The sequence below is a fragment of the Onychomys torridus genome, chromosome 10, assembly GCF_903995425.1.
Source record: "Onychomys torridus chromosome 10, mOncTor1.1, whole genome shotgun sequence".
Taxonomy (NCBI): domain Eukaryota; kingdom Metazoa; phylum Chordata; class Mammalia; order Rodentia; family Cricetidae; genus Onychomys; species Onychomys torridus.
In genome coordinates, this window is record NC_050452.1 from 71,108,220 (window position 1) to 71,133,401 (window position 25,182).

The window sequence follows — 25,182 nt, forward strand, 5'->3', positions numbered from 1 at the left end:
GCAGAGTTGCATTTGATGGCTAAAATAGCAGTAGATTAAGGCGTAGCCACTGTGCCCAAGTTAAAATAACACACCTGCCTCTACCTCCCAAATACTGGGATTAAAGGTATATGCCTTCATGATTGGCACTTGATTTCATATATGAAACAGGTAGATGTTATTGGATGAAATTTTGTTTCAGCAATATATTTTTTAAACGATGCAAAGTCTAACAATTACAGAATAATTCTTGCTATCTTTTCAAACCATAGAATTAATAGGAGACTAAGTGTTAATAATATTACCAATAATCTGTTCCTTTAGAATACTATCGGCAAAAACGGATTATCATTATTAAAGTAATTCAATGTAATATACTCACCAACTTGACTACCGCCTAGCTTTACAGGTTCTGTTTCTAAAGTGTGCACTTTGCCACCTTCTTGAACATCATCACAAGCAGCAGTGTTCTGAGACAACTGGTTGGCAGTCAGGTTCGCGTGTAGCTTCTGAATTTCAGCCTCTTTGATTGCAAGCTTAATCCTAGCACAAAAGAAAAGTTATTACTCTGATTCTATTTTTTTTTGGGGGGGGGGGTTCGAGACAGGGTTTCTCTGTAGCTTTGGAGCCTGTCCTGGACTAGCTCTGTAGACCAGGCTGGCCTCGAACTCACAGAGATCCACCTGCCTCTGCCTCCAGAGTGCTTGGATTAGACGCATGCGCCACCACCGCCCAGCTCTGATTCTATTTTTAAAATAGTATTTTTCACCTCTAAAGTTGTAACTATTGGGTCAACAAGATGATTCAGTGAGAAAAAGTGCCTGCCTCACAGGCTTGAGACCCTGAGCTTGGTCCCCGGACCCTACAGTAGTAGAGAAATGAAATGACTCCTGAAAGTCGGGCTCCAACCTCTATGTAATTGCCATGGGGGGAGTGTGCGTGTGTGTGAGTGTGTGCGTGCATGTGAGTGTGTGCGTGTGTGTGAGTGTGTGCGTGTGTGTGAGTGTGTGCGTGTGAGTGTGTGTGAGTGTGTGCGTGTGCATGTGCGCGCGTGTGAGTGTGTGTGTGTGTGTGTGTGTGTGTGTGTGTGTGTGTGTGTGTGTATAATAAAATAATAAAATGAGTAAAAACTTTTCAAATCTGGTAACAGTTAACTCTTATGCAGGACACAGAAATTCTGTTTGTTTGGTATTTTTGTTTTTGTTTTTTGAAACAGGGTCTCTCTACATAGTTCTGCTGTCCTGAAACTCACTATGTAGCCCAAACTTTGAGATCTACCAGCCTCTGCCTCCTATGTGTTGGAATCAAAGGCATGCATATATCTAGCTAGGAAATGCAAACTGCTTCAGCCACTTTTCAAACATAATGTTTTTTAAAACAAAAAATTGAAAATATAAATAATCTACAACCTATCAGAGAGAATGGATAAATTAATTGTAACACAGTTCTAAGAAAGATTCCTACAACAATTTTTTTAAACATAATTCTTTATTGATTCTTTGGAATTCCTACAACTATTAAAGTAACCAAACAAACTTATCTGTAGCATGAATCCTAAATAGTCTTAATAAAAACCCAGAGCCAGATATCAGGAGTAAATTCTGAAAGATCAGAGAGACAAAGGAACAAGCCACAGCCACCTCTCACATCACCAAGTCCTCAACCTAAAGGAAACTGAGCTCCTGTCTCCTCCCACTTTATATTCCTCCCCTCCGCCCAGCCATATCACTTCCTGTTTCAAGCTCCCTAGTGCTGTGATTAAAGGTGTGCGCCACCACTGCCTGGCCTAACGAGTGGCTGGCTCTGCACTCTGATCTTCAGGCAAGCTTTATTTGTTAGAGCACACAGAAAATATCAACACACTTATCCTTTGACCAATTGACTCTACCTCAACAAGGATGGATTTATTTCAAGATTTGATTTAATTTTAATTATGTGTATATGTATGTGTTGTAGGGTGAGGTGTGTGAACATGAGTTGCAGGTGCTGGCAGAAGCCAGAGGTGCTGGCTGTCCTAGAGCTGGAGTAGTGGTGAGTAGCCTGACAGGCATCCTGGGACTCTGCCATCTTACTCACTGAGCCAGCTCTCTCTAACCTGGACGAATAGATTTTTTAAATGATGTTGAGTGTTTCAAAGGAGTCCATCTTGTAATGCTTAATTTTTTTATTTAGAGCAACAGATTGGAAACAAACGCAAAAAAAGTGTTAAGAATAAATTTTAACTTGGGAAGTCAGAACTTTTCTAAGATTCTCTGGAATTTCCTATATTTTTAAGCTACTCAATTAAATACCTTAATTTAAAGACCAACAAAACATTCTATTTACTGTAACTTTAAAAACTCAAAAATATACCTCAATTCCGAAATCACCAATTTATTTGCCTCACAGCAGCCAATGCAATTGTCCTCCTGGTTAGAAAAACTACTCTTCTGGTGCTTAGAAAGAGATGACTTAAAGCCAACTATTTCTCTTTTTAACTGCAAGTGTAAAAACAAACATTTATAAACGTATAATATATATAAGTTACCACATTTTACTTAGAACACTCAGGTTAAAAACTATGAATTTCATGGAAACAATCTGGTATCTATCAACAGAATGTCTAAGCATGTTTGAGTTATGTAAATCAATAAGAATAATTTCAAAACATAATACTTAATTAAAACAAATTATAGTACTTACATATAGTGTTTTCAAAAACTAAGCAAAGTCTTTCTGGATGCATTTATATGTAGCAATATTTGAAATGTGGATAGGAAGGATATACATGAATTTCAAAATAATACAGAACTTTAAGAAGTAGATAGGACAAAGAACAAAGCACTCAATGACTAAAAATTTCAAACTATAACCAAGCCATGCTTTCTAGAAAAAAAAATCATTTTTCCAAGTCAGACTTAGCACTTTGTGAAACAATGGATTAAACATGTATTATAGTCACCTTTAGAATCATATGTGAAATCACAATGAGCACAAATACAGATTTCAATTTAAAATGAGTACATTAAAATGAATATATACCCGCATATTGTTTCAATCTTAAAAGGCAACAAGTTGTATACTAAAATCTTGGTAAATAACGTCTAAGAAAAGCAGAAAAAGCAAAGGCAAGGAGCTTGAAAGCTGTTCCTGCTAACTGGTCATTAGGCTAGTACTTCTGTGCAATCACATATTCTTAACAGTGGAATATCAAGTCTGATGATCTCCAAGTTACTTTCAGCTTCATACTTCCATGACTGACAATATTTAAAACTGTTAAGAATCTGCCATGCAGTCTACCATCCATTCTTAAGTGAAACAAACCATGACATGCCTGTGTAATTTTCTCATGCTTACCTTTATTTCTCACCTGTCAATGTCAAATTTCTAGCACATGCATATTCACCTTTCTAATCTCATTGACACATGAATTTGTTTGGTTGGTTGGTTGTTTGTTTATTTGTTGTTTGTTTGTTTGGAGACAAGGTTTTTCTGTGTAGTTTTGGTGCCTGTCCTGGATCTTGCTCTGCAGACCAGGCTGGCCTCGAACTTATAGAGATCCACCTGCCTCTGCCTCCCGAGTGCTGGGATTAAAGGCGTGCGCCACCACGATAGTCTATGTAATGTTGCTCAACATTAGCCATCAGAAAAATTAAAATTAAAACTACAGTGAAACACTAGTTCTCACAGACTAAGATGGATATGGAGAGACACAACAAATGTCAACAAGGATGCAGAGAAACAGGAATCAGTGGTAGGAGAGTTCTAAATGTGGAGGAGTCTTAGAAAATATTTTGACATAAATTTACTATATTTCCCAGATATTTAATTCTAAGGTACCTATCTATCCAAGCAAAAAAATGAAACACGTCAACAAAAAGACTTCTATGCCAATATTCACAGAAGCACTATTCACATACACTAAAAGCAGAAATAGCCCAAATGTTCAACTGGTGCTTAAATAAGATATAATATATGCACACAACTGAATACTATTTGTGGTGGTTTGAAAGAAAATGGTACCCCAAGGGAGTGGCACTATTAAGAGGTGTGGCTTTGTTGGGCGAAGTGTGTCACTGTAGAGGTGGGCTTAAGGTCTCAGACATGTGCAGGATACCACCTAGTGTCTCAGTCTACTTCCTTGTTGCCTGCATATTAACATGTAGCAGCTCCTTCTCCAGCACCATGTCTTTCTGCAGGCCACCATGCTTCCCGACACAATAATGAACTAAACTTGTAAGCCCCGACCTCAATTAAATGTTTCCCTTCAGGAGAGTTCTGTGGTCATGTTGTCTCTTTACGGCAACAGGAACCTTAACTAAGACACTATTCAATGCTAAAAATAAATGAAGTACTGTGGTGATATTTTGTGATAATAAAACTTGAATGAAGATCAGAGGGCAGAGCCAGCCACAGAGTTAGCCACAGAGGTCAAGTAGTGGTGGCACACACCTTTAATCCTAGCACTCCCAAGGCAGATATCCATCTGGATCTCTGTAAGTTCAAAGCCACCCGGTACTACACATTAATCTAGTTTAAAAGAGAAACAGCCAGGCAGTGGTGGCACACACCTTTAATTCCAGTACTTGGGAGTCACATGCCTTTAATCCCAGCACTAGGAAGATGGAGACAGGAAGTGATATGGCTGGGCAGAGAAAGGAATATAAGGCAGGAGGAGAGAGGAATTCGGCCCTTTCAGCTGAGGACTCAGAGGCATTCCGTCAGAGGATTTGTGGAGTTGGGGAGGTGAGAAGTGGCTGTGGCTTGTTCCTTTGTTTCTCTGATCTTCCAACATTTACCCCAATATCTGGCTCTGGGTTTTAATTATAAGACCATTTAGGATTCGTGCAACAAAATACTGATATCGCAATGTGAATGATGCTCAAAATATGAAAAATGCAAACTAACATGCAAAAAAACCCCGACATGCTGTTTTGACTGTATTCATATGAAATGTCCATTAAAGACAAATCTATAGAAATACAAACTATTATTGGTTTCCCAAAGTGGGGGACACTAATTATAAAGAGGCACAAGGGATCTTTAAGGGATGATAGAAATGTGTAAAACTGGATTGTAGTGACCATTACAAATTTGTAACTTTAGCGGGGCAGTGGTGGCACACGCCTTTAATCCCAGCACTCAGGAGGTTGAGGCAAGCGGATCTCTGTGAGTTCAAGGCCAGCCTGGTCTACAGAGTAAGTTCCAGAAAAGGCACAAAGCTACACAGAGAAACCCTATCTTGAAAAACCAAAGAAAAAAAAATTGTAACTTTACTAAAACTCACTTAATATTATACCATAAAGGAATGGATTTTCAATATATAAATAATACTTCAATAAAAATCTTAAAATTCTGTGGTTTTTGTTTTGCTTTGTTTTGTTTTTTTTTTTTTTTTTTGGTTTTTTGAGACAGGGTTTTCTCTGTGTAGCTTTGGGGCCTGTCCTGAATCTCGCTCTGTAGACCAGGCTGGCCTCTAACTCACAGAGATCCTCCGGGCTCTGCCGCCCAGTTCTGGTATTAAAGACGTGCGCCATCGCCACCCAGCTTTCTGTGTAGGTCTTATATATGGCATCTCAGAGACAAGAAGAGTTAAAGAGTAGAAGGTAAGTATGAGGAGAAACTAGGTACTAGACTAAAGAACTGGCTACACAAACAAGTGAAGAACACAAGCTAGTAAACCATCCACAAAATGATGCTCTATAAAATAGCAAATGTCCTTTTCCACTGCACAGGCAAGTGTACTACATTTCTTTTCACACATACTTACTGACATCTGGGACATCAGTTTTTCTAAGCTCCTCAGTTCCAACCTTGAACTATCAATTTCCTGCTGACACAAATCCAGTCGTTCATTCTGTGTTGCAACACGAAACTTCAATTCTCGGTTTTCATTTATTAAAGAAAATTTTTCTCGTAATATTTCATCTTTGTCCTCTAACTCACTCTCTAGCTTCAGGACACTTTGTCTAGATTCAGTTAACTGTGACATGACTTCTGAATTTTTCATTGCCATAATTCTTAATTTTTCTTTTCCACTGTTATACTCTTCCTTTAACTGCCTATAAAGAAACAGCATTAAAATGAAAATAAAATGAGCATACATTTTCAATAATCACATTAACATTCTCTCACCAAGGGCACAACAACAACAAAAGGGAAAAGTAGAAGGCAATATTCTGTATGAAAATAGCAAAAATCCTCAACAAAATTCGAGTACACCAAATACAACACTTTACTGAAAATTAGTCACATTTATCTTAGGGACACAAGGATGGTGATACAAGCCAAGCATGTGCTCACATGTATTACAAGCAATTAAGAGATGAAGGCAAAAGAACTGTTCAAGTTTGGGGCTAGCCTGAGTTATACAGTGCATCCAGACCAGCCTGGGTTACAGTGTGTGAATCTGTCTTCTGAAGGAAGGAAACGAGAAAGGGATGGTTACAGAACTGGTAGTCAAGAGTGAGATCTGAGGTAAGCAGGGAGCTGTGTCCTGATTGTAAGAATGCCTTGTTATAGTTAAACTTGCTTAAAGCTGCAGTTATATTCTTCCCACAAGAGGAGAAACTGAGGTACCAGGGCACTTTGCTAACTGCCACACATGCACACTAACAAAACGCTACATACTAAAAGAATGTGATATCATTATACTATTTACATTATTGTTTTGACACCCGCCCTTATCATCTTTGTGGACTTTCAAGAGGATTGTGGGAAGATCTGGTTCACCATGATCTGCGAGGGAAAAAAAAACGTTACCATACCCCAATGAATATGCCATCCACTTCATAAATATTTGTAAGTATCCAAACATAGAACCAATGGTTCTTATTCTGCTCCCTCAGCACAAACCACTCTGGTCTCTGGTGTGTATGTTTTACTTTGCTTTGCTAAGTAAACTTCTGATTAAACTGTATGTCTCCTGGCTGAATTTCCTCTAAGAATAGATTACAAAAAAGGTATGTGTGCTGGGCATGGTGGCACAAGCCTTAATCCCAGGAAGCAGAAGCAGGAGATCTAAGACCAGCCTGATCTACAAAATGAGTTCCAGTATAGCCAGGGCTACACAGAGAAACCCTGTCTTGAAAAACAAAAAAAAAAACAAAACAAAAAAAACAACAAAGAGAGTCTGAAAAAACAAACCAAACTCAAAAAAGATAGGAAGAAATAGTTAAAATCAGGCAGAAATTGCTGGGCAAGGTGATGCACGCCTTTAATGCCAGCGGGATTTTTATGAGGTAGAGGCCAGCCTGGGCTTCAGGGCAAGTTCTAGGACAGACAGCCAGGGCTGATATACAAAGAAACCTTATCTTGAAAAGACAAAAAAAAAAAAAAAAAAAGGAGGTAGAAATTAATGAAATGAAAACAAATACAAAGAATCAAAGAGCTGGTTCTTTGAAAGGATAAAGGCTGGGGAGATAGCTTAGCAATTAAAATTATTTGCTGCTCCTAACATGGGAACTAAAGTTCAGAGCCCACCACCCATGTCAGATGGCTCACAACTGCCTATAACTCCAGCTCCAGGGGACCCAATGCCATCTTCTGTTTCTGAGGGCCACTACATGCACCTGCACACACACTTAAAAGACACACAAATAATAAAAATAAATTTTTTAAAAAAGAAAAAGACAAGCCCGGTGGTGGTGGTGCATGTCTTTAATCCCAGCACTCGGGAGGCAGAGCCAGGTGGATCTCTGTGAGTTCGAGGCCAACTGGTCTACAGAGTGAGTTCCAGAAAAGGCACAAAACTACACAGAAAAACCCTGTCTCAAAAAACCTAATAAAATTAGAGATGATCAGGTTGGCTTTATTCCAGACATGCAGAAGGGATTTAATATATACAAATATAATAAATCATACAAATGGATAAAGACACAGAAAGCACATGATCATCTCAACAGATACAGAAAACACCTTTAACAAAATCCAACATCTCTTCACACTAAAATCCCAGGAGAGAATAGGGATGGAGGAAACATATACCTCAACACAATAAAGGCTACATATGACAAACTCATAGCCAACATTATTTGAAACAGAAAACACACAAAGGGCTTCAACATGTTATCTTCGGGACATGAAACTTCCATTGCAATCATGAATTCATGGCACTTGCCACTGCCTGCACTACACCTGTATAAGACTAGATCTGTTAAAAGACAGAACTAGGGAGGGACACTTGGGGCCTGCCCTTCCCTGATGAACTATTGACTACTGATGGATCTGGAAAGAAGGGAGTCACTGTCTCCAGCTGTATACTTCACTGGTGAACCCATCAAGTTCTATTAGATAGTCCAAAACACACGACACAGAGACAGCCCTGATTAAACTCAGTTGTACACAAAACAAAAAGACATGAGCATGAGAATGGGACTGGGGGTAATGCTGAAAGAAGCGGGAGGGAGACTGGAGGGAGAGTAACCAGACTATATTGTGTATATGTACACACACGGATATGAAATTGTCAAAGAATCATTCATTTAATACAAGTGTAAACATGTAAGTCTAATTACTAGACAAGGGACATAGATCAGTAGTACATTATTTGCTTGACATCTGCAAGGTCATGGATTTGATCTCCAGTATAGGTAGGTGGGGAAAGTGTCATAAAAGAAAAATATCTAAGTATAAAAATTATTTTACAGGTCCTGGAGAAAAGGCTCAATGGTTCAGAATGTTGTTCTTACAAAGGAATAAGTTCAATTCTCAATACTAATATTAGTTGGCTCACAATTATCTGTAAGTCTAGCTATAGAAATTCAATGCCCTCTTCTAACCTCCAAGAACACTTATAGTACAACACCTCCCAACCTGGGTATATACACATATATACACATAATTTAAAACAAAAACAAAGTCTTTTTTTTTAAAGTTATTTTATAAAATATAAAACAAAAATTTTAGTGATCAAACATTTTATCAGAGTATAATTAGCCACATTTCACTTCTGGAAGTTTACATTATAATTGATAACATCAGATGCTACGACTTACTCAAGTAATTTTATCTCATCTACCAAAGCAAAAATACTAAATGTACCAACCTTAAGGAAAATGTGCTACAATTATAAAACTAGGCAAAAAAAATATTTTAATTGCTCTCTCCACCTTAATAGTCTGAGGTTATGAAAATGGTTTAATATTAACTTCTCGAAGTTGATCAGAATTACTAGTTATTAAAAAATTATATTGTATAGAGTATCAGAGTCAGATAATCCAGCTAATATCTTTAATCTAATTTTTTAAATTTATTCATCATTATTATTAGTGTGTGCATAGTAAAAAATGTTTTTAAATGTTTCCCTTTTCCCATTTGCATATTTAAAATTCTTTTTTTACATAACAATGTACCTGAATTTCTCTTTCAAAATTTCAAGTTCACTTTTATACAGATTACACTTTTCTTGAAGCCTTTTGTTTTCTTTTTCACAGTTATTAAGATTTTTCTCTAATATTTCTTCTTCAGCTTGAACCTAAAACAAAAATTTGTTTTAAGCGAATATACTAATATAACGACAAGTTTTACATTGTTTCAAACTAAAACTATGAATAGTGATTTTGGAAAGAAATAGGAATAGGCTAAATATTTCATATATTTAAGTCCCTGGTACTATAGTGAAAAGAAACATAACACAAAAGACAAGATGGAGGATGTTACTACCTATTCAGAAATCCTTCAGGGCCAGTAACAGATTGGCAAGAACAATGTCACCTGTGGCATGAACAAAGCAAGCAATTTAAATAGGCATTATACATCCAAGTAATTAACAACGACCCTTAGGCAAGGTGGTGGTGGCACACTCCAGGCAGGCAGAAGTCTGTGAGTTAAGGACAGCCTGATCTACAGAGCTAGTTCCAGGCTACACAAAGAAACCCTGTCCGGATGGGGGGGGGGGTGGGGGTGAGGGAACAAGTGTTTCAGAAATCTAGTATTTGAAATTTTAAAATACTCCCAATGAAATAACAACCCAAGGGGCTAAAAAGACAGCTCAGTAGGTAAGGGTACTTGATGTTTAACAATACAAGCCTGACAACTAAGTTTGTTTCCTGGGACCCATGTGCACATGTTTAAATGATAATGGCCCCATAGGCTCATTTTGAATGGTTGGCCCCCAGTTGGTGGAACTGTTTGGGAAGGATGGGAAGATATGGCCTTATTAAAAGACGTGTGTCACTAGGAGCAGGCTTTGGAGTTTCAAAAAACTGTGGTCATTTCCAATGTGTTCTCTGCCTCCTGCTTGAGGATTCACATGTGAGCTCTCAGCTGTTTCTGTCACCATACCTTTGCTCTTCCATCATGGACTCTAAACTATCTGGAGTCATGAGCCCCAAATTGAAAGCTTTCTGTTATAAACTGCCTTGGTCATTGTGTTCTGTCACAGAAACTGAAAAGATGTAGTGGGTAGCCATCTCAGCATTGGCCTGGAAGTTCCAACCCCAACTGAGGCTTCGGTAATGGTCACGCCCACAAGGTGGGGCAGGGGAAGGAAGCGGAAGACCCAGGTCTCTCTTGGTTCTGGGACACTGGAAGCTGGAGGCAGACCGAGAGAGTTCTCCAGAGAACAACGCCGGACTGCACCATACCTTTGCCAGACCCTACAACCTATCCCTTCATTTGTAAGTTACCCCACAAAATAAACCTCCCTTTTAACTACGTGGAGCGGCCTTAATAATTTCACCAATAGTACTAAGGCATCATGTAAAGGTGGAAAGAGAAAAACAGTTCCACAAAGTTGTCTGATGTCTCATGTACACTGTTTTGTGCGTGCACGCGCGCGCGCGCACACACACACACACACACACACACACAAACCAATGTAAATGGTATTAACAACTTTACTGCAAAGGAATGCCAAATGAAATCTTTCTCCTTTAGTACCCAATGATAACTTCTGGAACTCTTCCTTAGCTGTCATGCCAGTACTGCACTGGACTTACAAGACTCTAGTCTTACTTTCTTTAACCAGCTGTTCATTTTTCATTATGCTCTTGTCCTTTTGCATATACCTTTGAGAACTTTGGCTGCTTTCCCTCTCATTACAATTTTATAATGAAAAGTACTCACCCTACATTTCCAAAATCTCCCCCATAATTCACTCAACATGGTATACAAATCTGAGCAACATCTTCATTAGACCAAAAACATGTAATACAAAACCCCTCAACTTCCTATGTAAAATTGTTTTGTTTTGTTTTGTTTTTCAAGACAGGATTTCTGTGTGTATCCTAGGCTGTCCTGGAACTCAATCAATAGACCAAGCTGGCCTCGAACTCCCAGAGATCCACCTGTCTCTACCTCCCAACTGCTGGGATTAAAGACGTAAGCCACCATCACCCAGCTCACTTTTTTTTTCAATATATTTTCATCTATATTTTTTCACTAAAGGACAGAAATGTGCTCATTTGCTTAGAAAGAGGATCTTGGGCCAATCTAGGTGATACATGCACTTAGGAAGCTAAGAAAGGAAAAGCATGAATTCCAAGCCATCTGGGATGCCCAGCAAATTCAAGGCCAATTGAATACACAGTGATAGTAGTACCTCAAAACCAAAACAAACATATTCTCTAAAATTAGAACATGTTTTGTTTTTAGGGTTGTGTGTATGCCACATGTACACAGGTGCTTTTTGAAAGCCAGAAACGGGTGTCAGATCCTTTGGAGCTGGAGTTACAAGCATTTGTGAACTCTCTGATGTGGGTGCTGAGAACTGAACTCAGGTCCTCTGGAAAAGTAGTAAGTGCTTTTACCCACCGAGCATCTCTCCAACCCCCAAAATTAAAACATCTTGACTAACCTTACTAATGTGAACTTCCACTCTCTGTCACTCCAATATCTTCAATGTTTCCTTGCTCTTCCTTCTACTGGCTCTTTCCCTTCAAACTTACTAACAGGCTCAGGGTACTCCTAGTCCTGAATGTCTTTTATTAATCTAGCTTCATTCTTTCTATCTCTGCTCCCAACTAATGATTTCCTCTTTATATAAAGAATAGTCGGCTACTTTTACTCATCTTTCTTTTCTCTCATTTCAGAGGTTGTTCATTCCATATAGCTGTCTCATTCCTCACCACTCTTGACAAATCTGAAACAGCTGATACTGACAACTCCCTTTTTAATGATTTTCTTTAAAACTAGCACATATTAGCCGGGTGGCAGCGCACGCCTTTAATCCCAGCACTCTGGAGGCAGAGCCAGGTGGATCTCTGTGAGGCCAGCCTGGTCTAGAGAACGAGATCCAGGATAGGCTCCAAAACTACACAGAGGAACCATGTCTTGAAAAAAAAGCACATATTATATAGAATAATCTGTTCCATCATAATAATGTCATATATCCATATATTTTGGATTAACTGGTTGTTAATGCTTAATGATCTCAGCTTTTCTAGACTACCTAGCCCCTGACTTACTCGTCAACCTATTTTAAAGGCTGTTTTATTTGTTATCTTCCATAGTTGTACCTTCCATCCTCCCCTCACTCAGTGCAATTTTTAATGCCCAAGATTTCTGCCATTTAAATACTGTAGACTATACCTGGGGTATGAATCCTCATTAGAAATCCACAACTGAATATCCTGCAGTGATTTCCAAAACAGAATTCATCTCCCCACGAATTATCTATCTTGATTCAAGAGAAAATCATCCACAAGTTACTTACACCAACATCCTAGAAACACTATACTTCTCTCTTGTTTACTATCTTTACTATCCATCACCAGATCCCATCTATTCTCCAGCTTTCATATCTCACTACTTTCTACTCAGTCTAATCATCTTTCTGTTTTTTAAGATAATATTATTAAATGTGTACATACAATGAATGTATGTAGGCATGTGCATATGTAGCCAGAGGACAACTTTGTGGACTGGGTTCTCTCCTTTCATCTTTATGTGGGTCCCTGAGATCAAACTCAGGTTATCAGGCTTGTACACCAAGTGCCTTTATCCACTGAGCTATCTCACCAACCCAGATCTATGATCTTCAATGCCTCTTGCTTGGTCTCTCACAGTATGTTTGACTTGAATCTCACCACTTCCATACAGTTTCAGATATAAATGTGCATTTAAAACACGTATTTTACTTTCTCCTCAGCTTTACACTAGTGCACGATACACAATTATCTTTGAGATACAGTAGCAGCTCAAACATACTGGCATTGCCCATTACACAAAGCCTTCTGAGTCCCCCCAGAGACTCCTTTTCATGACTCCAACTACACTAACTTTTCTATTATGTTATTCCAAAATACTGACATCATTTTTCTACATAATTGCCAGTCTTATTAGACTGTGTGCTTGTCATAATAAGCATTATGTATTATACATCACTAAATCTCCCAAAGACTAGCACTTAGCCTGATATATAAAATAACCATCTTTTTTTAAATTTATTTACTTTTATTTTATATGCATCAGTGTTTTGCCTGCATCTGTGTTAGGGTATTGGAACTGGAGCTGCCATGTGTGTGCTTGAAATTGAACCCTAGTTCTCTTGAAAAGCAGTCAGTGCTCTTAACCATTGAACCATCTCTCCAACTCCAAATAACTGTCTTTTTTCTTTTCTGCAATACTAGTGATTGGACTTAGAGTCTGATGCATAATAGGCAAGTATTCTACCAGTGAATTCCAGCTTTAGCTCCATATATAAAACAATTGTTAATTGTAATTACAATTCAACAACTAATGAAAGTTTAATATGTGAATACATTTATTTAACCATACTCAGTAAGAACTCTTCCTCCTCTTCCTCCTCCTCCTCTTCTTCTTGAAACTCTTTGTAGCCCAGGCTGGCCTTACTCAGAGATCTGCCTGTCTCCTCCTCCAAAATACTGGGATTAAAGGCGTGTGCCACTACACCCAGCTAGTAACTTCTTATTCTAACACTTTCCTTAAAGAATTTGTTCTCTGACCTTCTTTTTTTTAACAAAACCATTAAATTCCTTTGCTTAAATTATAATCTCAAAATGGAAGTCTCTCCTATCAATACACTTGATCAGACCTCTGTTCTGAGCTCAATATCTCTGAATGTCCAATTTGTGGTTATCTTCAATACAGGTTTTATTACAAAGATATTAAATTGGTAATAAAAATCATTGCATTTCTGTACAGGATCAGATGAAAAGATGTTCCTTCTAAGAGGACAGTGGGTCAGGAGGGCAGTAAAAGGTCGTACAATCTCTGTCTTCATTTTCAGTGAAAATAGAAATAAGTTTTCTGCTTTGGCTTCTCTAGCTCCAACTTCTACTCACTTACTCCTTTCTCTAATTTTTTTCTATTTGTTATGCTTATTCTTCTATTTCTTCAAAAAAAGGTTTCTCTTGGTAATAAAAGTACTGGTGAACATCTTCCTTAACTAATATTTTAAATATTAGTTTATCATAGCTACTTTGGAGGCTGAGACAGAAGGACCTGGAATTTGAACTTGGGACAACCCTGGACAACATCATAAGACAAATCTCAAAAAATAAGCCAGACTGGAAAGAGAGATCAGTGGTTAAGAACACGTACTATAAAGGACCCAAGTTCAGTTCCCAGCACCAACATCAGGCAGCTTTCAGTTCCCTGTAACTTGAGCACCAGGTGATCCAATACTTTCTTCTGGCCTCCATGGGCACCAACACTCATGTGCATATAGCCTCCCTTCCAAATATATATGTAATCTTTAAAAATTATAATGATTTAAAAAACAAAATTAAAATAAATTTGAAATAAAGTTTTGCTTCAATTATTTTATTATAAATAAAAATCTTTAAAATTATTATTCCAGGGCTGGAGAGATGGTTCAGAGGTTAAGAACACTTGCTGTTCTTGAAAGCTCCCACAAGATGGCTCACAACCATCTGTAACTCCAGTGCCAGGGGCTTTGACACCCTCTTCTGGAAAGCACACATGTGGTATGCAGACAAAAACCCATACATATGAGTTAAAATGAACATTTAAAAAAATTATTATTCCACAGGTAAAATCAGTCTATGTATTATATACTTTTAGATATGAACACAAGACACAGAGTTTGAACAAACACTTCTCTCACCTTTTCCAGTTTTTCAGCCACTTTTTGTTTATATTGCTGGAAAGCTTTACTCAGCTCTTCAGCATTATATAGTGCTTCATTCCTTTGTTGTTCAGCTCTAAAGTTTAAAAAGAAATAATAAAAGTAAGGAATTCTCTGCTTTAGAAGTTACTCTTTAAGCAAATTTGTGTGCATGTATGTGCATACCATGTGGGTTTTGTATATGTGTATGGACATATATGGTATATGTGTTATTGTGTATGTGTACACATGTGTATGTGGCTACATGTCCATGTGTTTGAACATGAAGTTGGAGGCCAAAGGTCAACATCAAGTTTCTTCCTCAATGGTTCTCCACTTCATTTTTTGAGACAAGGTCCCTTCATTGAACCTGGGGATCATTGTTTGGACTAGACTGGCTAGCCAATGAGTTCCAAGACTCTACCTGTCTCCATCTCCCCAGTGCTGAGATTACAGACATATGCATGCAGCGGTGCCTAGTGGGTTCTGGAGATCCAAACTCAGGTCCTCATGTTTACATTGCAGATTTTACCAACTGAATCATCTTTCCAGGCCCAGAAGTAGATTTTTTTTTTTTTTTTTAACTAAAACTAAAACAGAGTAGCAGGCTTTACTGTGAAATGATGGCTTTACCACAGTAACTTTCTCACTAAAGCAAAATAAATGAAATATAGCATGAAATGCTTATCAACTCAGAAATACCGAAATTCCTATGCATTGGCAATTCTATCCCTAATCTAGAAAACAGACTAGAGAAGCACCATGACACTGAAAAATACATTTATAAAACTTGTCTTATATAATCAATCTACAGCACACAATGTCAGATATTCAGTTCTATGACCTATACAAAAATTAAGTTAATTTTTAAAAGGTACTTAAAAAACAAACACAAACAACAACAATAAAAACCACTAACACTCAAGAGACAGAAGCAGGCAGATTTCTTTCAGTTTGAAGCCAGTCTAGTCTACATAATAAATTCTAGGTCATCCAGAGTTACATAGTGAGACCCTGTCTAAAGACAAAAACAAAACCAGCAATTTTTACTAACATAAAACTGAACAACAAAAAACCAACCACAACCATGCAATATTTAAGCCAGACCTTGCTCCTTACCTCCTGGGTAGGCCTGACTTTTTTCTCATTTCTCACACTTAGCTGACAGCACTGTTTCATTAATTAATATCATCCCTATACAAGAAAGTATTTTTATACTTAAAATCATACCTGTGGTGGTTTGAGAGAAAAAGGCCCCCAAAGGAAGTGGTACTATTAGGACGTATGGCCTTGTTGGAGTAAGTGATCTTGTTGGAGAAGTGTGCCACTGTGGAGGTAGGCTTTGAGGTCTCATACATGCTCAAAGCCATGCCCAGTGAGATAGTTCACTTCCTGTTGTCTGTGCAAGATGTAAAACTCTCCATGTCTACCTGCGCGCCACCATGTCCCACCATGATGGTAATGGACTAAACCTCTGAACTATAAGCCACTGAATTAAATGTTTTCCTTTATAAGAGTTGCCGTGGTCACATATCTCTTCACAGCAATAGAAACCCTAACTAAGGCACATATTAAGCCACCTAGTAATATTTGTTAGTACTTAATTATTTAATAGGCATTTTACATGTTTTTTTCTCATGCATACCAAGGAAGTATCAACTTAATAGATGTGTTATGGATATCTGAGCAAACTGTGTAAGGATGTGTTGCTGTTTTACCTTGCCTGCCTAAGGTACCTGATTGGTTTAATAAAGTGCTGAATTGTCAATAGCTAGGCAGGAAAGACTAGGTAGGGATGAGGAACTCAGGGTTAGAATATGGTACAGCAGGAGAAGCCAGCAAGACACAGAGGGAGTCAGATGTACAGAATGAAAGAAAGGTGAAGAACTACATAGCAGAATATAGAATAATAGAAACAGGTTAGTTTAAGTTATAAGAATTAATGAGAAAAGCCTAAACTAAAGGCCAATTTTTCAAAATTAATAAAGTCCCCATGTCATTATTTAGGGTCTGGCAATCCAAAGAAAGTCAAAGTCCTACCCAACTACGTAGATGAAAAGCTAAAGTTTTAAAAATTAAATGATTTTCCAAGATAACAAAGACAATAAGAGATAAAATTAACTGACTCCCAAACATAAACATTTTCCACTACAAAATACTGCCTACCAAATATTGCTGTAAAAATGTTCCTCCAAACCTATATACATGAAAAAATGACTTTTATATATGTTTGTAGTAGTCTTTAGGAGTGTAAGTGCATATGAAAACAAGTACCTTGATATTGAAGACAATGTTACCTATTTATTTATTTGTTTGTTTTTTTGTTTGTGGCATTGAGGATTGAACCTAGTTGTACATGGTGGTGATGTTCTGAGGTATATCACCAGCACTCTTTAAATTATTTTAAAATATGGTCTAAGCTGCAAAGGCTGAAGGTGAATTCACTCTGTAGCTTAGCTAAGCCTTAAACTCGTGGACTTCCTCAAGCCCCTTAGTAGCTAAGATTACTTTCTTCAGTAAACAACCATCTATAACTCCAGTTCCAGGGGATCTGATGTCCTATTTTGACTTCCATAGGCACCAGGCACACATGTAGTGCACATACACATAGGCAGGTATAATGTTCATTCACATTAAATAAACAAACCTTTTAAAACATTTTTACATTTAGATTATGATTTAATCCTATATAAAAGTTACAGTAGGATACAGATGCAATTCAGTTGGTACAGTGCTTACTTAATATACGTACAAAGCACCGAGTCTGAGCCCAAAAAAGAAAACAAAATGAACAAAAACTCCCTAATAATATTTGCTATAAAATTTCATTAATTTAAACTCAAAAGCATTAAATATTTATTAATGTAAGAATTTATTAGTACTTAAAGATGATCATTCCAGCAAGGCCTAGTACCTTAGACCCATAATCCCATCATCAAGAAATTTGAACACGGGCTGGAGAGATGGCTCAGAGGTTAAGAGCACTGACTGCTCTTCCAGAGGTCCTGAGTTCAATTCCCAGCAACCACATGGTAGCTCACAATCATCTGTAATGAGATCTGGCACCCTCTTCTGTATACATAATAAATAAATAAATCTTTAAAAAAAAAAAAAAAGAAAAGAAAAGAAATTTGAACACAAAAGGATAGAACTAGAAAAAAATTATCCCGAGTGAGGTAACCCAGATTCAGAAAGACAAACATGGTATGTGCTCACTCATAAGTGGATATTAAGTGTAAAGTAAAGGATAATCACGCTACAATCCACAGACCCAAAGAGGCTAGGTAACAAGGCGGGCTCAAGAGGGACGGGCGATGCATGCATCTTCCTGAGAAAAGGAAACAGAGGAGATCTGGTTGACTGGGAGTGGGTGGACATGAGAACTTGAAGGATGGGTTGGGAGGGTGGCAAGAGAGGGAGAGTGCTGACAGAGATGACTGTAAAGGGGGGCTTTACAGAACTGGGTAGAAGCCTGATGTAAGGGAAACTTCCACAAGTCTACAAGGATGACCCCAGCTAAGACTCCTGGCAGCAGTGGATGCATAGACTGAATGGGCCATCCCCTGAGATCATATTGGTGACTAGAGCAGAGAACCTTCAAAAGTGACTGATGGAGGCAGGTTCAGGGACCCAAGGCCAAACACTGGGCCAAGCTTGGGAAGTCCTGCTGAGGAGCAGGAGGAGGGATTGTAGGAGCCAAGAGTGGAGTCGGGGACACTGGAAGAAAATCCACAGAAATGGTAAGCCTGCCTCATGGGGACTCACGTTGTCTGAACCAACAGCCAAGAAGCCTTCATGGAACCAACCTAGACCCTCTAGATATATGTGACAGTTGTGTAGCTTGGTCTACTTGTGGGATTCCTGGCAATGGGAGCAGGGCTGTCCCTGGTGCTTTGGCTGGCTCTTGGGAAGCTATTCCTCATGCTGGATTGCCTTGCCCAGCCTGAATACAGGGGAAGGTGCTTAGTCTTGGCACCTTGATATGCTATGCTTTGCTAATGCCCATGAGAGCCGTGCCCCATTTTAAGCAAATGTGGAGGACAGGTGGATTGAGTGGGGAGCAGAAGGGAGGTGGGAAGAGGGAGTGAATGAAGAGGAGGAAGGGGAGGCTGCAGCTGGGATGCAAAATAAATTAATTAGCCAATTAAAAAGAGTAAAAGACAAATACAATTTTCTGAAGGGCAATTTGGTAAATTCATTTTCATAAAAGTCTTAAAACATTACCCTTTGACTCAGAGATTCTATTTCTTAGAAGTTAACCTAAAGAAAATGATAGACATAAAGAATGAATTACATGCAAGCACAGTCATGTGACATCATGTCTTAATATTGGGAAAACAGCAAATGTTCAATATGAGAGAAATGAACGAAACATGATCAAGCCACATGATGACATGTAATGCAGTTGTTAGAAGACATGATTCTAAAAATGATGGCAAATGGAATCCTGGGAATGTACTTTTGAAAATAAAACAAACACGTGATCTGTGAGTACTGGACGAGGTGGAGGGCATAGGCAAATAAGAAAAATAATGTATGTGTCAATTAAGAAAATAGCAGACGCCAGGCAGTGGTGGCACACGCCTTTAATCCCAGCACTCAGGAGGCAGAGGCAGGCGGACCTCTGTGAGTTCGAGGCCAGCCTGGGCTACAGAGTGAGTTTTGGAAAGGCGCAAAGCTGCACAGAGAAACACTGTCTCAAAAAAAAAAAAAGAAAAGAGAAAAGAAAAGAAAGAAAATGAAGCAGAAAGACTACAGCAAATTGGATATCAGCCTGGGCTGCCCTATAAGTTCTAGGCCAGCCAAGATTACATGGCAACAGCCCATCTCAAAAATAAGTTATTTGCTTTAAAAGAGATATGGCTCAGAGGTATAACACGCACAGGTTCAACTCTCGGTATATAAAACAAATAAGGAAATCTCACAGACCTTTTTCCTTGTTTACTCTGTTCAAGTAAGTCCACCTTCAGTTTTATACACTCCTCTTTGGCCTCTTGTAAACTGTGTTCCTTCTCAATCACCATTTTCTGACTCTGCTCTAATTTATCTTCTGCTTCCCTATAAATAGAGAACAAATTTTAAGAACTGTAAAAATGATTACTGGAGAAATGTAAGAATAATGTGGGGTTGGGGATTTAGCTCAGTGGTAGAGCACTTGCCTAGCAAGCACAAGGCCCTGGGTTCGGGCCTCAGCCCAAAAAAAAAAAAAAAAAAAAAAAGAATAATGTAACAATAGGAATTCAATTACTTCAAATCATTGAGTTAAAAAGACAAATATACAATGAGAAAGGCATATTCATAAGTTATTAATGGAAGACTACTTATATGGCATAAAAGAAAACTTTCATCAAATGAAAAACCCATCGAAAGTCAAAGCTCACACATCATATTTCACATTCAACAACTGAGCATGGTGGTACACACTTATATTCACAGCACTCAAGAGGAAAAGGGTCAGAAATTCAGTCATCCTTCAGTATAGTCTCTATAACAACAAAGTAACTAGAAGCACTTCTATATACTTCAGAAACAAAGCAAATATAATTGTTACCATTTCTACAACCAAAGATATCTTTGAATGTTCTACCCAATTAAAAAAAACACAAAAATGATAAAGTAGCAAGAAGTACAAATTCTGTGCTGGAAATTTTTTGTTATTTATTGATTATTATCATTTAGTTACCCAAAATATTGAGAACAGTAAAAATGAAAAATTACTACAATAACAAGGGATAAAGAGATGGCTTAGTGGTTAAGAATACTTGCTGCTTTTCCATGGGACTAAGGTTCAATTCCCAGCACCTATAACTCCAGGTCCAAAGAATCTGACACCCTCTGGCCTCCATGAGCAGCAGACATGTACATGGTGCATATATTTACATACAGACAAAATACACATACACATAAAATAATTAGAAGAAATAAGAGTACAAGAAACAGTCCAGGAACACCTTTAATACCAGCACCCAGGAGGCAGAGGCAGGCAGAGCTCAGTAAATTAGAGGCCAGCCTGGTCTACACAATAAAACCCTACGTTAACATGCAAACAAACGACAGCAAGATTGCTAAAGGTAAAGGTGCTTGCCATTAAGGTTGAGGATTTGAGTTCAAGCCCTGGAACCCACATGGTATAAGTAACTACAGCAGGTTTTCCTAACCTTTACATGTATGCCATGGCATGCTCACACCACCACCCACACCCAACGAAGAAATAAATGTAATAAAAACATTTTTAAGCCGGGCGTTGGTGGCGTACGCCTTTAATCCCAGCACTCGGGAAGCAGAGCCAGGCAGATCTTTGTGAGTTCGAGGCCAGCCTGGTCTACAGAGCGAGATTCAGGAAAGGCGTAAAGCTGCACAGAGAAACCCTGTCTCGAAAAAAACAAAAAACAAAATTTTTAAAAAAGAAATACCCAATTACAAATAACTATTACATGTGATATAAAAAATCACGCCAGATAAAATGATGTATGCCTTTAGTCCAATCACTTAGGACATTAAAGCATGATGACTTGAGCCCAGGGATTCAGATCCAACCTGGACAACATAGCAAGACCTTGTCTCCTAAACCCATAGAGGTTAGGTAACTAGAAAGGGTACACAGGAAAGATCTTTCAAGAAAAGGGAAATAAAATGTTATAAAAGGGAAGTGGAAAAATGAGACAAGAAGGATTAAATGGTGTGGGAGATGGAAGGGCAGGGTAGAAAGAATATGGGGAGGGAGGAATAACTAACATTAAAGACCTTTTGAAAAAAAAAATATGGAAACCTATTACTGTAGAAGCTTCCTAAAATATATACATATACAAAAGTTTAAATGGAGTCATCCTAAAACGGAGTGGGGAGGGAAGGAGTCCCTAAGTAGATACCACTCTCTACTAAAAAGAAAAAAAAAAGCTACCAGCTCCCCAGACCAGGAACAGGTTACCCCTTTCTGAGTTATTGGCCAATGGGCCCATGGAACCCCAAATATTACGGAATACTGCCACTGCTCTTAGTTACCTTCCAGAATTTGATGGTGAGAGCCTACTGCTGAAGAACTATATATATACTTGAGTCATACATAGAACATGGAAAAATCTAGCTAGTACTCAACTGGAAGTTCATCCCTACTGGACAGCTTCCACAGCGCTCAAGGTTCCATGAACACTACTGGAAAAGAAGTTCTCATGAATCTCATCAAGCTGAACACGTCCAGCTACAATAATGACCTGCCTCTCAAGATATGCCCACTGAGGCAGGAGTGACACAAATGTTATGAAGTGACCAACCACTTTGTCCTTGGATTTAAGACCTGCTCCGTGAGATGGAACCCATACCTGGCACTGTCAGTAAGACTAAGAACTTGTGGCTAAACTGCTCATAAGCCCTAGGGGGAACTCTACTAATATTATTCTGCTAAATGTACATAGCATGAAAACAATTCCTAATTAGTTTTTATACTCAACAGTGCATGGATCAACCCTTATCAGAGAAGCTTCTTCTGATAGTAGATGGTAATTAACACAGAGATCCACAACTGGTCAATATGTAGAAAATAAAAGGCTGTGGAGTGTTCAGCCTTAAATGGGACATCTTATCTCAGATATCTTCATAGAAGAGAGAACAGAAAGATTTTAAGAGTGTGTGACTTGCTGGGAGGCAGTGGCACACACCTTTAATCCCAGCACTCAGGAGGCAGAGTCCGGCAGATCTCTGAGTTTGAGGCCAGCCTGGTCTACAGAGTGAGATCCAGGACAGGCACCAAAGCTACACAGAGAAACCCTGTCTCAAAAAAACAAAAACAGGGTTGGAGAGATGGCTCAGAGGTTAAGAGCACTGACTGCTCTTCCAGAGGTCCTGAGTTCAAGTCCCAGCAACCATCTGTAATGAGATCTGGTGCCCTCTTCTAGCCTGCAGGTAGAACACTGCATACATAATAAACAAATACAATTTCTCTTAAAAAAAAAAAAAAGAAAGAAAGAAAGAAAAGTGTGTGATTTTAGGGAAAACAGTGTATAGAAAAAACAGGGAAGATACATATATCACAACAATTATAAGAGCATGAACAAGACCTCTATAAGCTCAAGCCAGATGAAATTCCAGAATGGAAAAAGGAGGTAGGCACAAAGTCCTACCCATAACTGAGAAGCTATTAGCATTTGATAGCTTCTGAAAGGAGAGTCATTTTTCTTTAATGGTGTAAACTCTGGTATATCAATTACACTCCAACACAAAAAAAGACTCAAAGTCGGGGGAGAGGGTGAGCAAGTGAGTGAGTGAGCTCCTGCACACACACACAGTCATAAGCATAGGGAGATAAGGGTGAATCTGAGAAGAGTTGGGACAGTGGAACAATATAATCAAAATACACTGTATGAAACTCTCAAAGAATTAAAAAAACTGATCAGAAAAAAATCCACAAAACCAAAAATACATTAAATTTAATGTAGTGTAAGTAAAGTTCTAAACTGGTAAAAGACATTTTTAATATACATCAGAATCACCTATGATACTTATTAAAAACTTAGCTGGGCATTGTGGTACATGCCTTTAATCCTAGAACTCTGGAAGAAGAGGTAGGAGCATCTCTGATTTCAAGGCCAGCCTGGTTTACAGAGAGAGTTCCAGGACAGTCAGAGCAACAAAGAAAAAAACCTTGTATCAATATATATATATATATTGATGGTGGTGGTGCATTCCTTTAATCCCAGCACTCAAGAGGCAGGCGGATTTCTGTGAGTTAGAGGCCAACCTGGTCTACAAAGCGAGTTCCAGGATATCCAGGGCTACCCAGTTAAACCATCTTGAAAACCAAAAACCAAAACAAAACGAATATATCAATTACACACACACACACACACATCTGAGCTTCATCTTCCAAAATGTGTGTGAGTGTGTGTGTGTATGAGTGTGTGTGAGTGTGTGTGAGTGTGTGTGTGTGTGTGTGTGTGTGTGTATGTATGTGTGTGTACCTGAGCTTCACGGTTCAAGGTTTGTGGTTTAGTAGCTTGACAAAGGACTCAACCAAGTCCCCAGATAATGCTAATACTGCTAGTCCCAAACTGAAGTAAGAATTGTCAGTGATCTGTTTTTCAAGGGTCCATGGAAGAATTAGGGTCACTACAGGATGAATTTTAGCTTAGAAGCAGCAGGGAAATCAGCTTCTGGTGAACTGCCTGCCTTTGCTTCTCAAAAGGCTTTTTTAAATATTTTACAGTTTATACCTCTTAGCGAGTCAATTTTGACAATTTGTTTGAAGGAACCAAATGCCTAAGTAATTCTCAAGCACCAGACCTCTTGGTTTTCAAAGCGCTCTCATAAGCAAGCTTTGCAAAGGCTTTGAACCCTTCAGGAAGAACTCTCAGTTAAGAACCAAACACTTCAAACCAAGGTAACACTAACAAAAGGTAGACTCACAAAAGGTATTTCAAAGCCTTGGTGCTAACACTCTGGAATTCAAGCCAGATACAATGCTATGTGGGATCTCCCACTACTAGAATAACTCAAATATTGCATGATGCTCAGTATACATTATATTCAAAGCAGACGGTAAGAATTAATTATAAAATACCCTATTTCTTGTCCTTACACTATATTGAAGCAAAGGGGTTTATGTTGCATTAGAGGGCAAGAAATGAAGTAATTCATATTAAATAAAATTCTGCAAATAAGCACCTCAGCTTAAAATAATCCATCTTTAGTTCTTGTACCCTGAAGGTAAATTACAGCTGTGAGAAGCTATAACTGATTGAAATGAATTTAATGATGTCCTAAGATCTTATTAAATTACTAAAGATCTACTGGAATGGAGGTAAGAGATAGTACTTAATAAGATAAAACAAATAGAAATAAAAATAAAAATTTCCAAGCTACACAGTACATTTACCTTAAAACTTTATCTTGAGCTGAAACTTCTGCTTCCAAATTTATAATCTGTTCTTCTAAGATCGGGATGTTGGCTGCCTGCTCTTGCACAGACTCAAACATAGACATCTAAAACATAAAAACAACTTTTTATGGTACTATGTTTCAGGAAATAAATCAATCTATTTAGAGTGTAGTCTTTCTTTGTCAGATGAGAAGGTTCAAAAAGACTCTTCAGTCACTGGCTAAACACAAAGCTAGTCCTTCCTGTTCCTTTCCTCACCTTTCATATGTACACAATGATCCTAAGACAGACTCAGCATAGTATCTGCCACTGTTCTCAAGTA

The 25,182-nt window shown here is 38.3% G+C and overlaps 1 protein-coding gene across 1 annotated transcript in view; it reads right to left on the minus strand.

Annotated features, from left to right (window-relative positions):
- Positions 1-25,182, minus strand: part of Ccdc18 (coiled-coil domain containing 18) — a 118,485-nt gene that overhangs the window by 83,264 nt on the left and 10,039 nt on the right. The window contains exons 6-12 of the mRNA XM_036200377.1: positions 24,858-24,964; positions 19,919-20,047; positions 14,990-15,086; positions 9,312-9,433; positions 5,729-6,020; positions 2,332-2,456; positions 362-522 (exon numbers count right to left, since the gene is read on the minus strand). Of these exons, the coding sequence (XP_036056270.1) occupies positions 362-522; positions 2,332-2,456; positions 5,729-6,020; positions 9,312-9,433; positions 14,990-15,086; positions 19,919-20,047; positions 24,858-24,964 (1,033 nt within the window). The remainder of the gene's footprint in view (positions 1-361; positions 523-2,331; positions 2,457-5,728; positions 6,021-9,311; positions 9,434-14,989; positions 15,087-19,918; positions 20,048-24,857; positions 24,965-25,182) is intronic.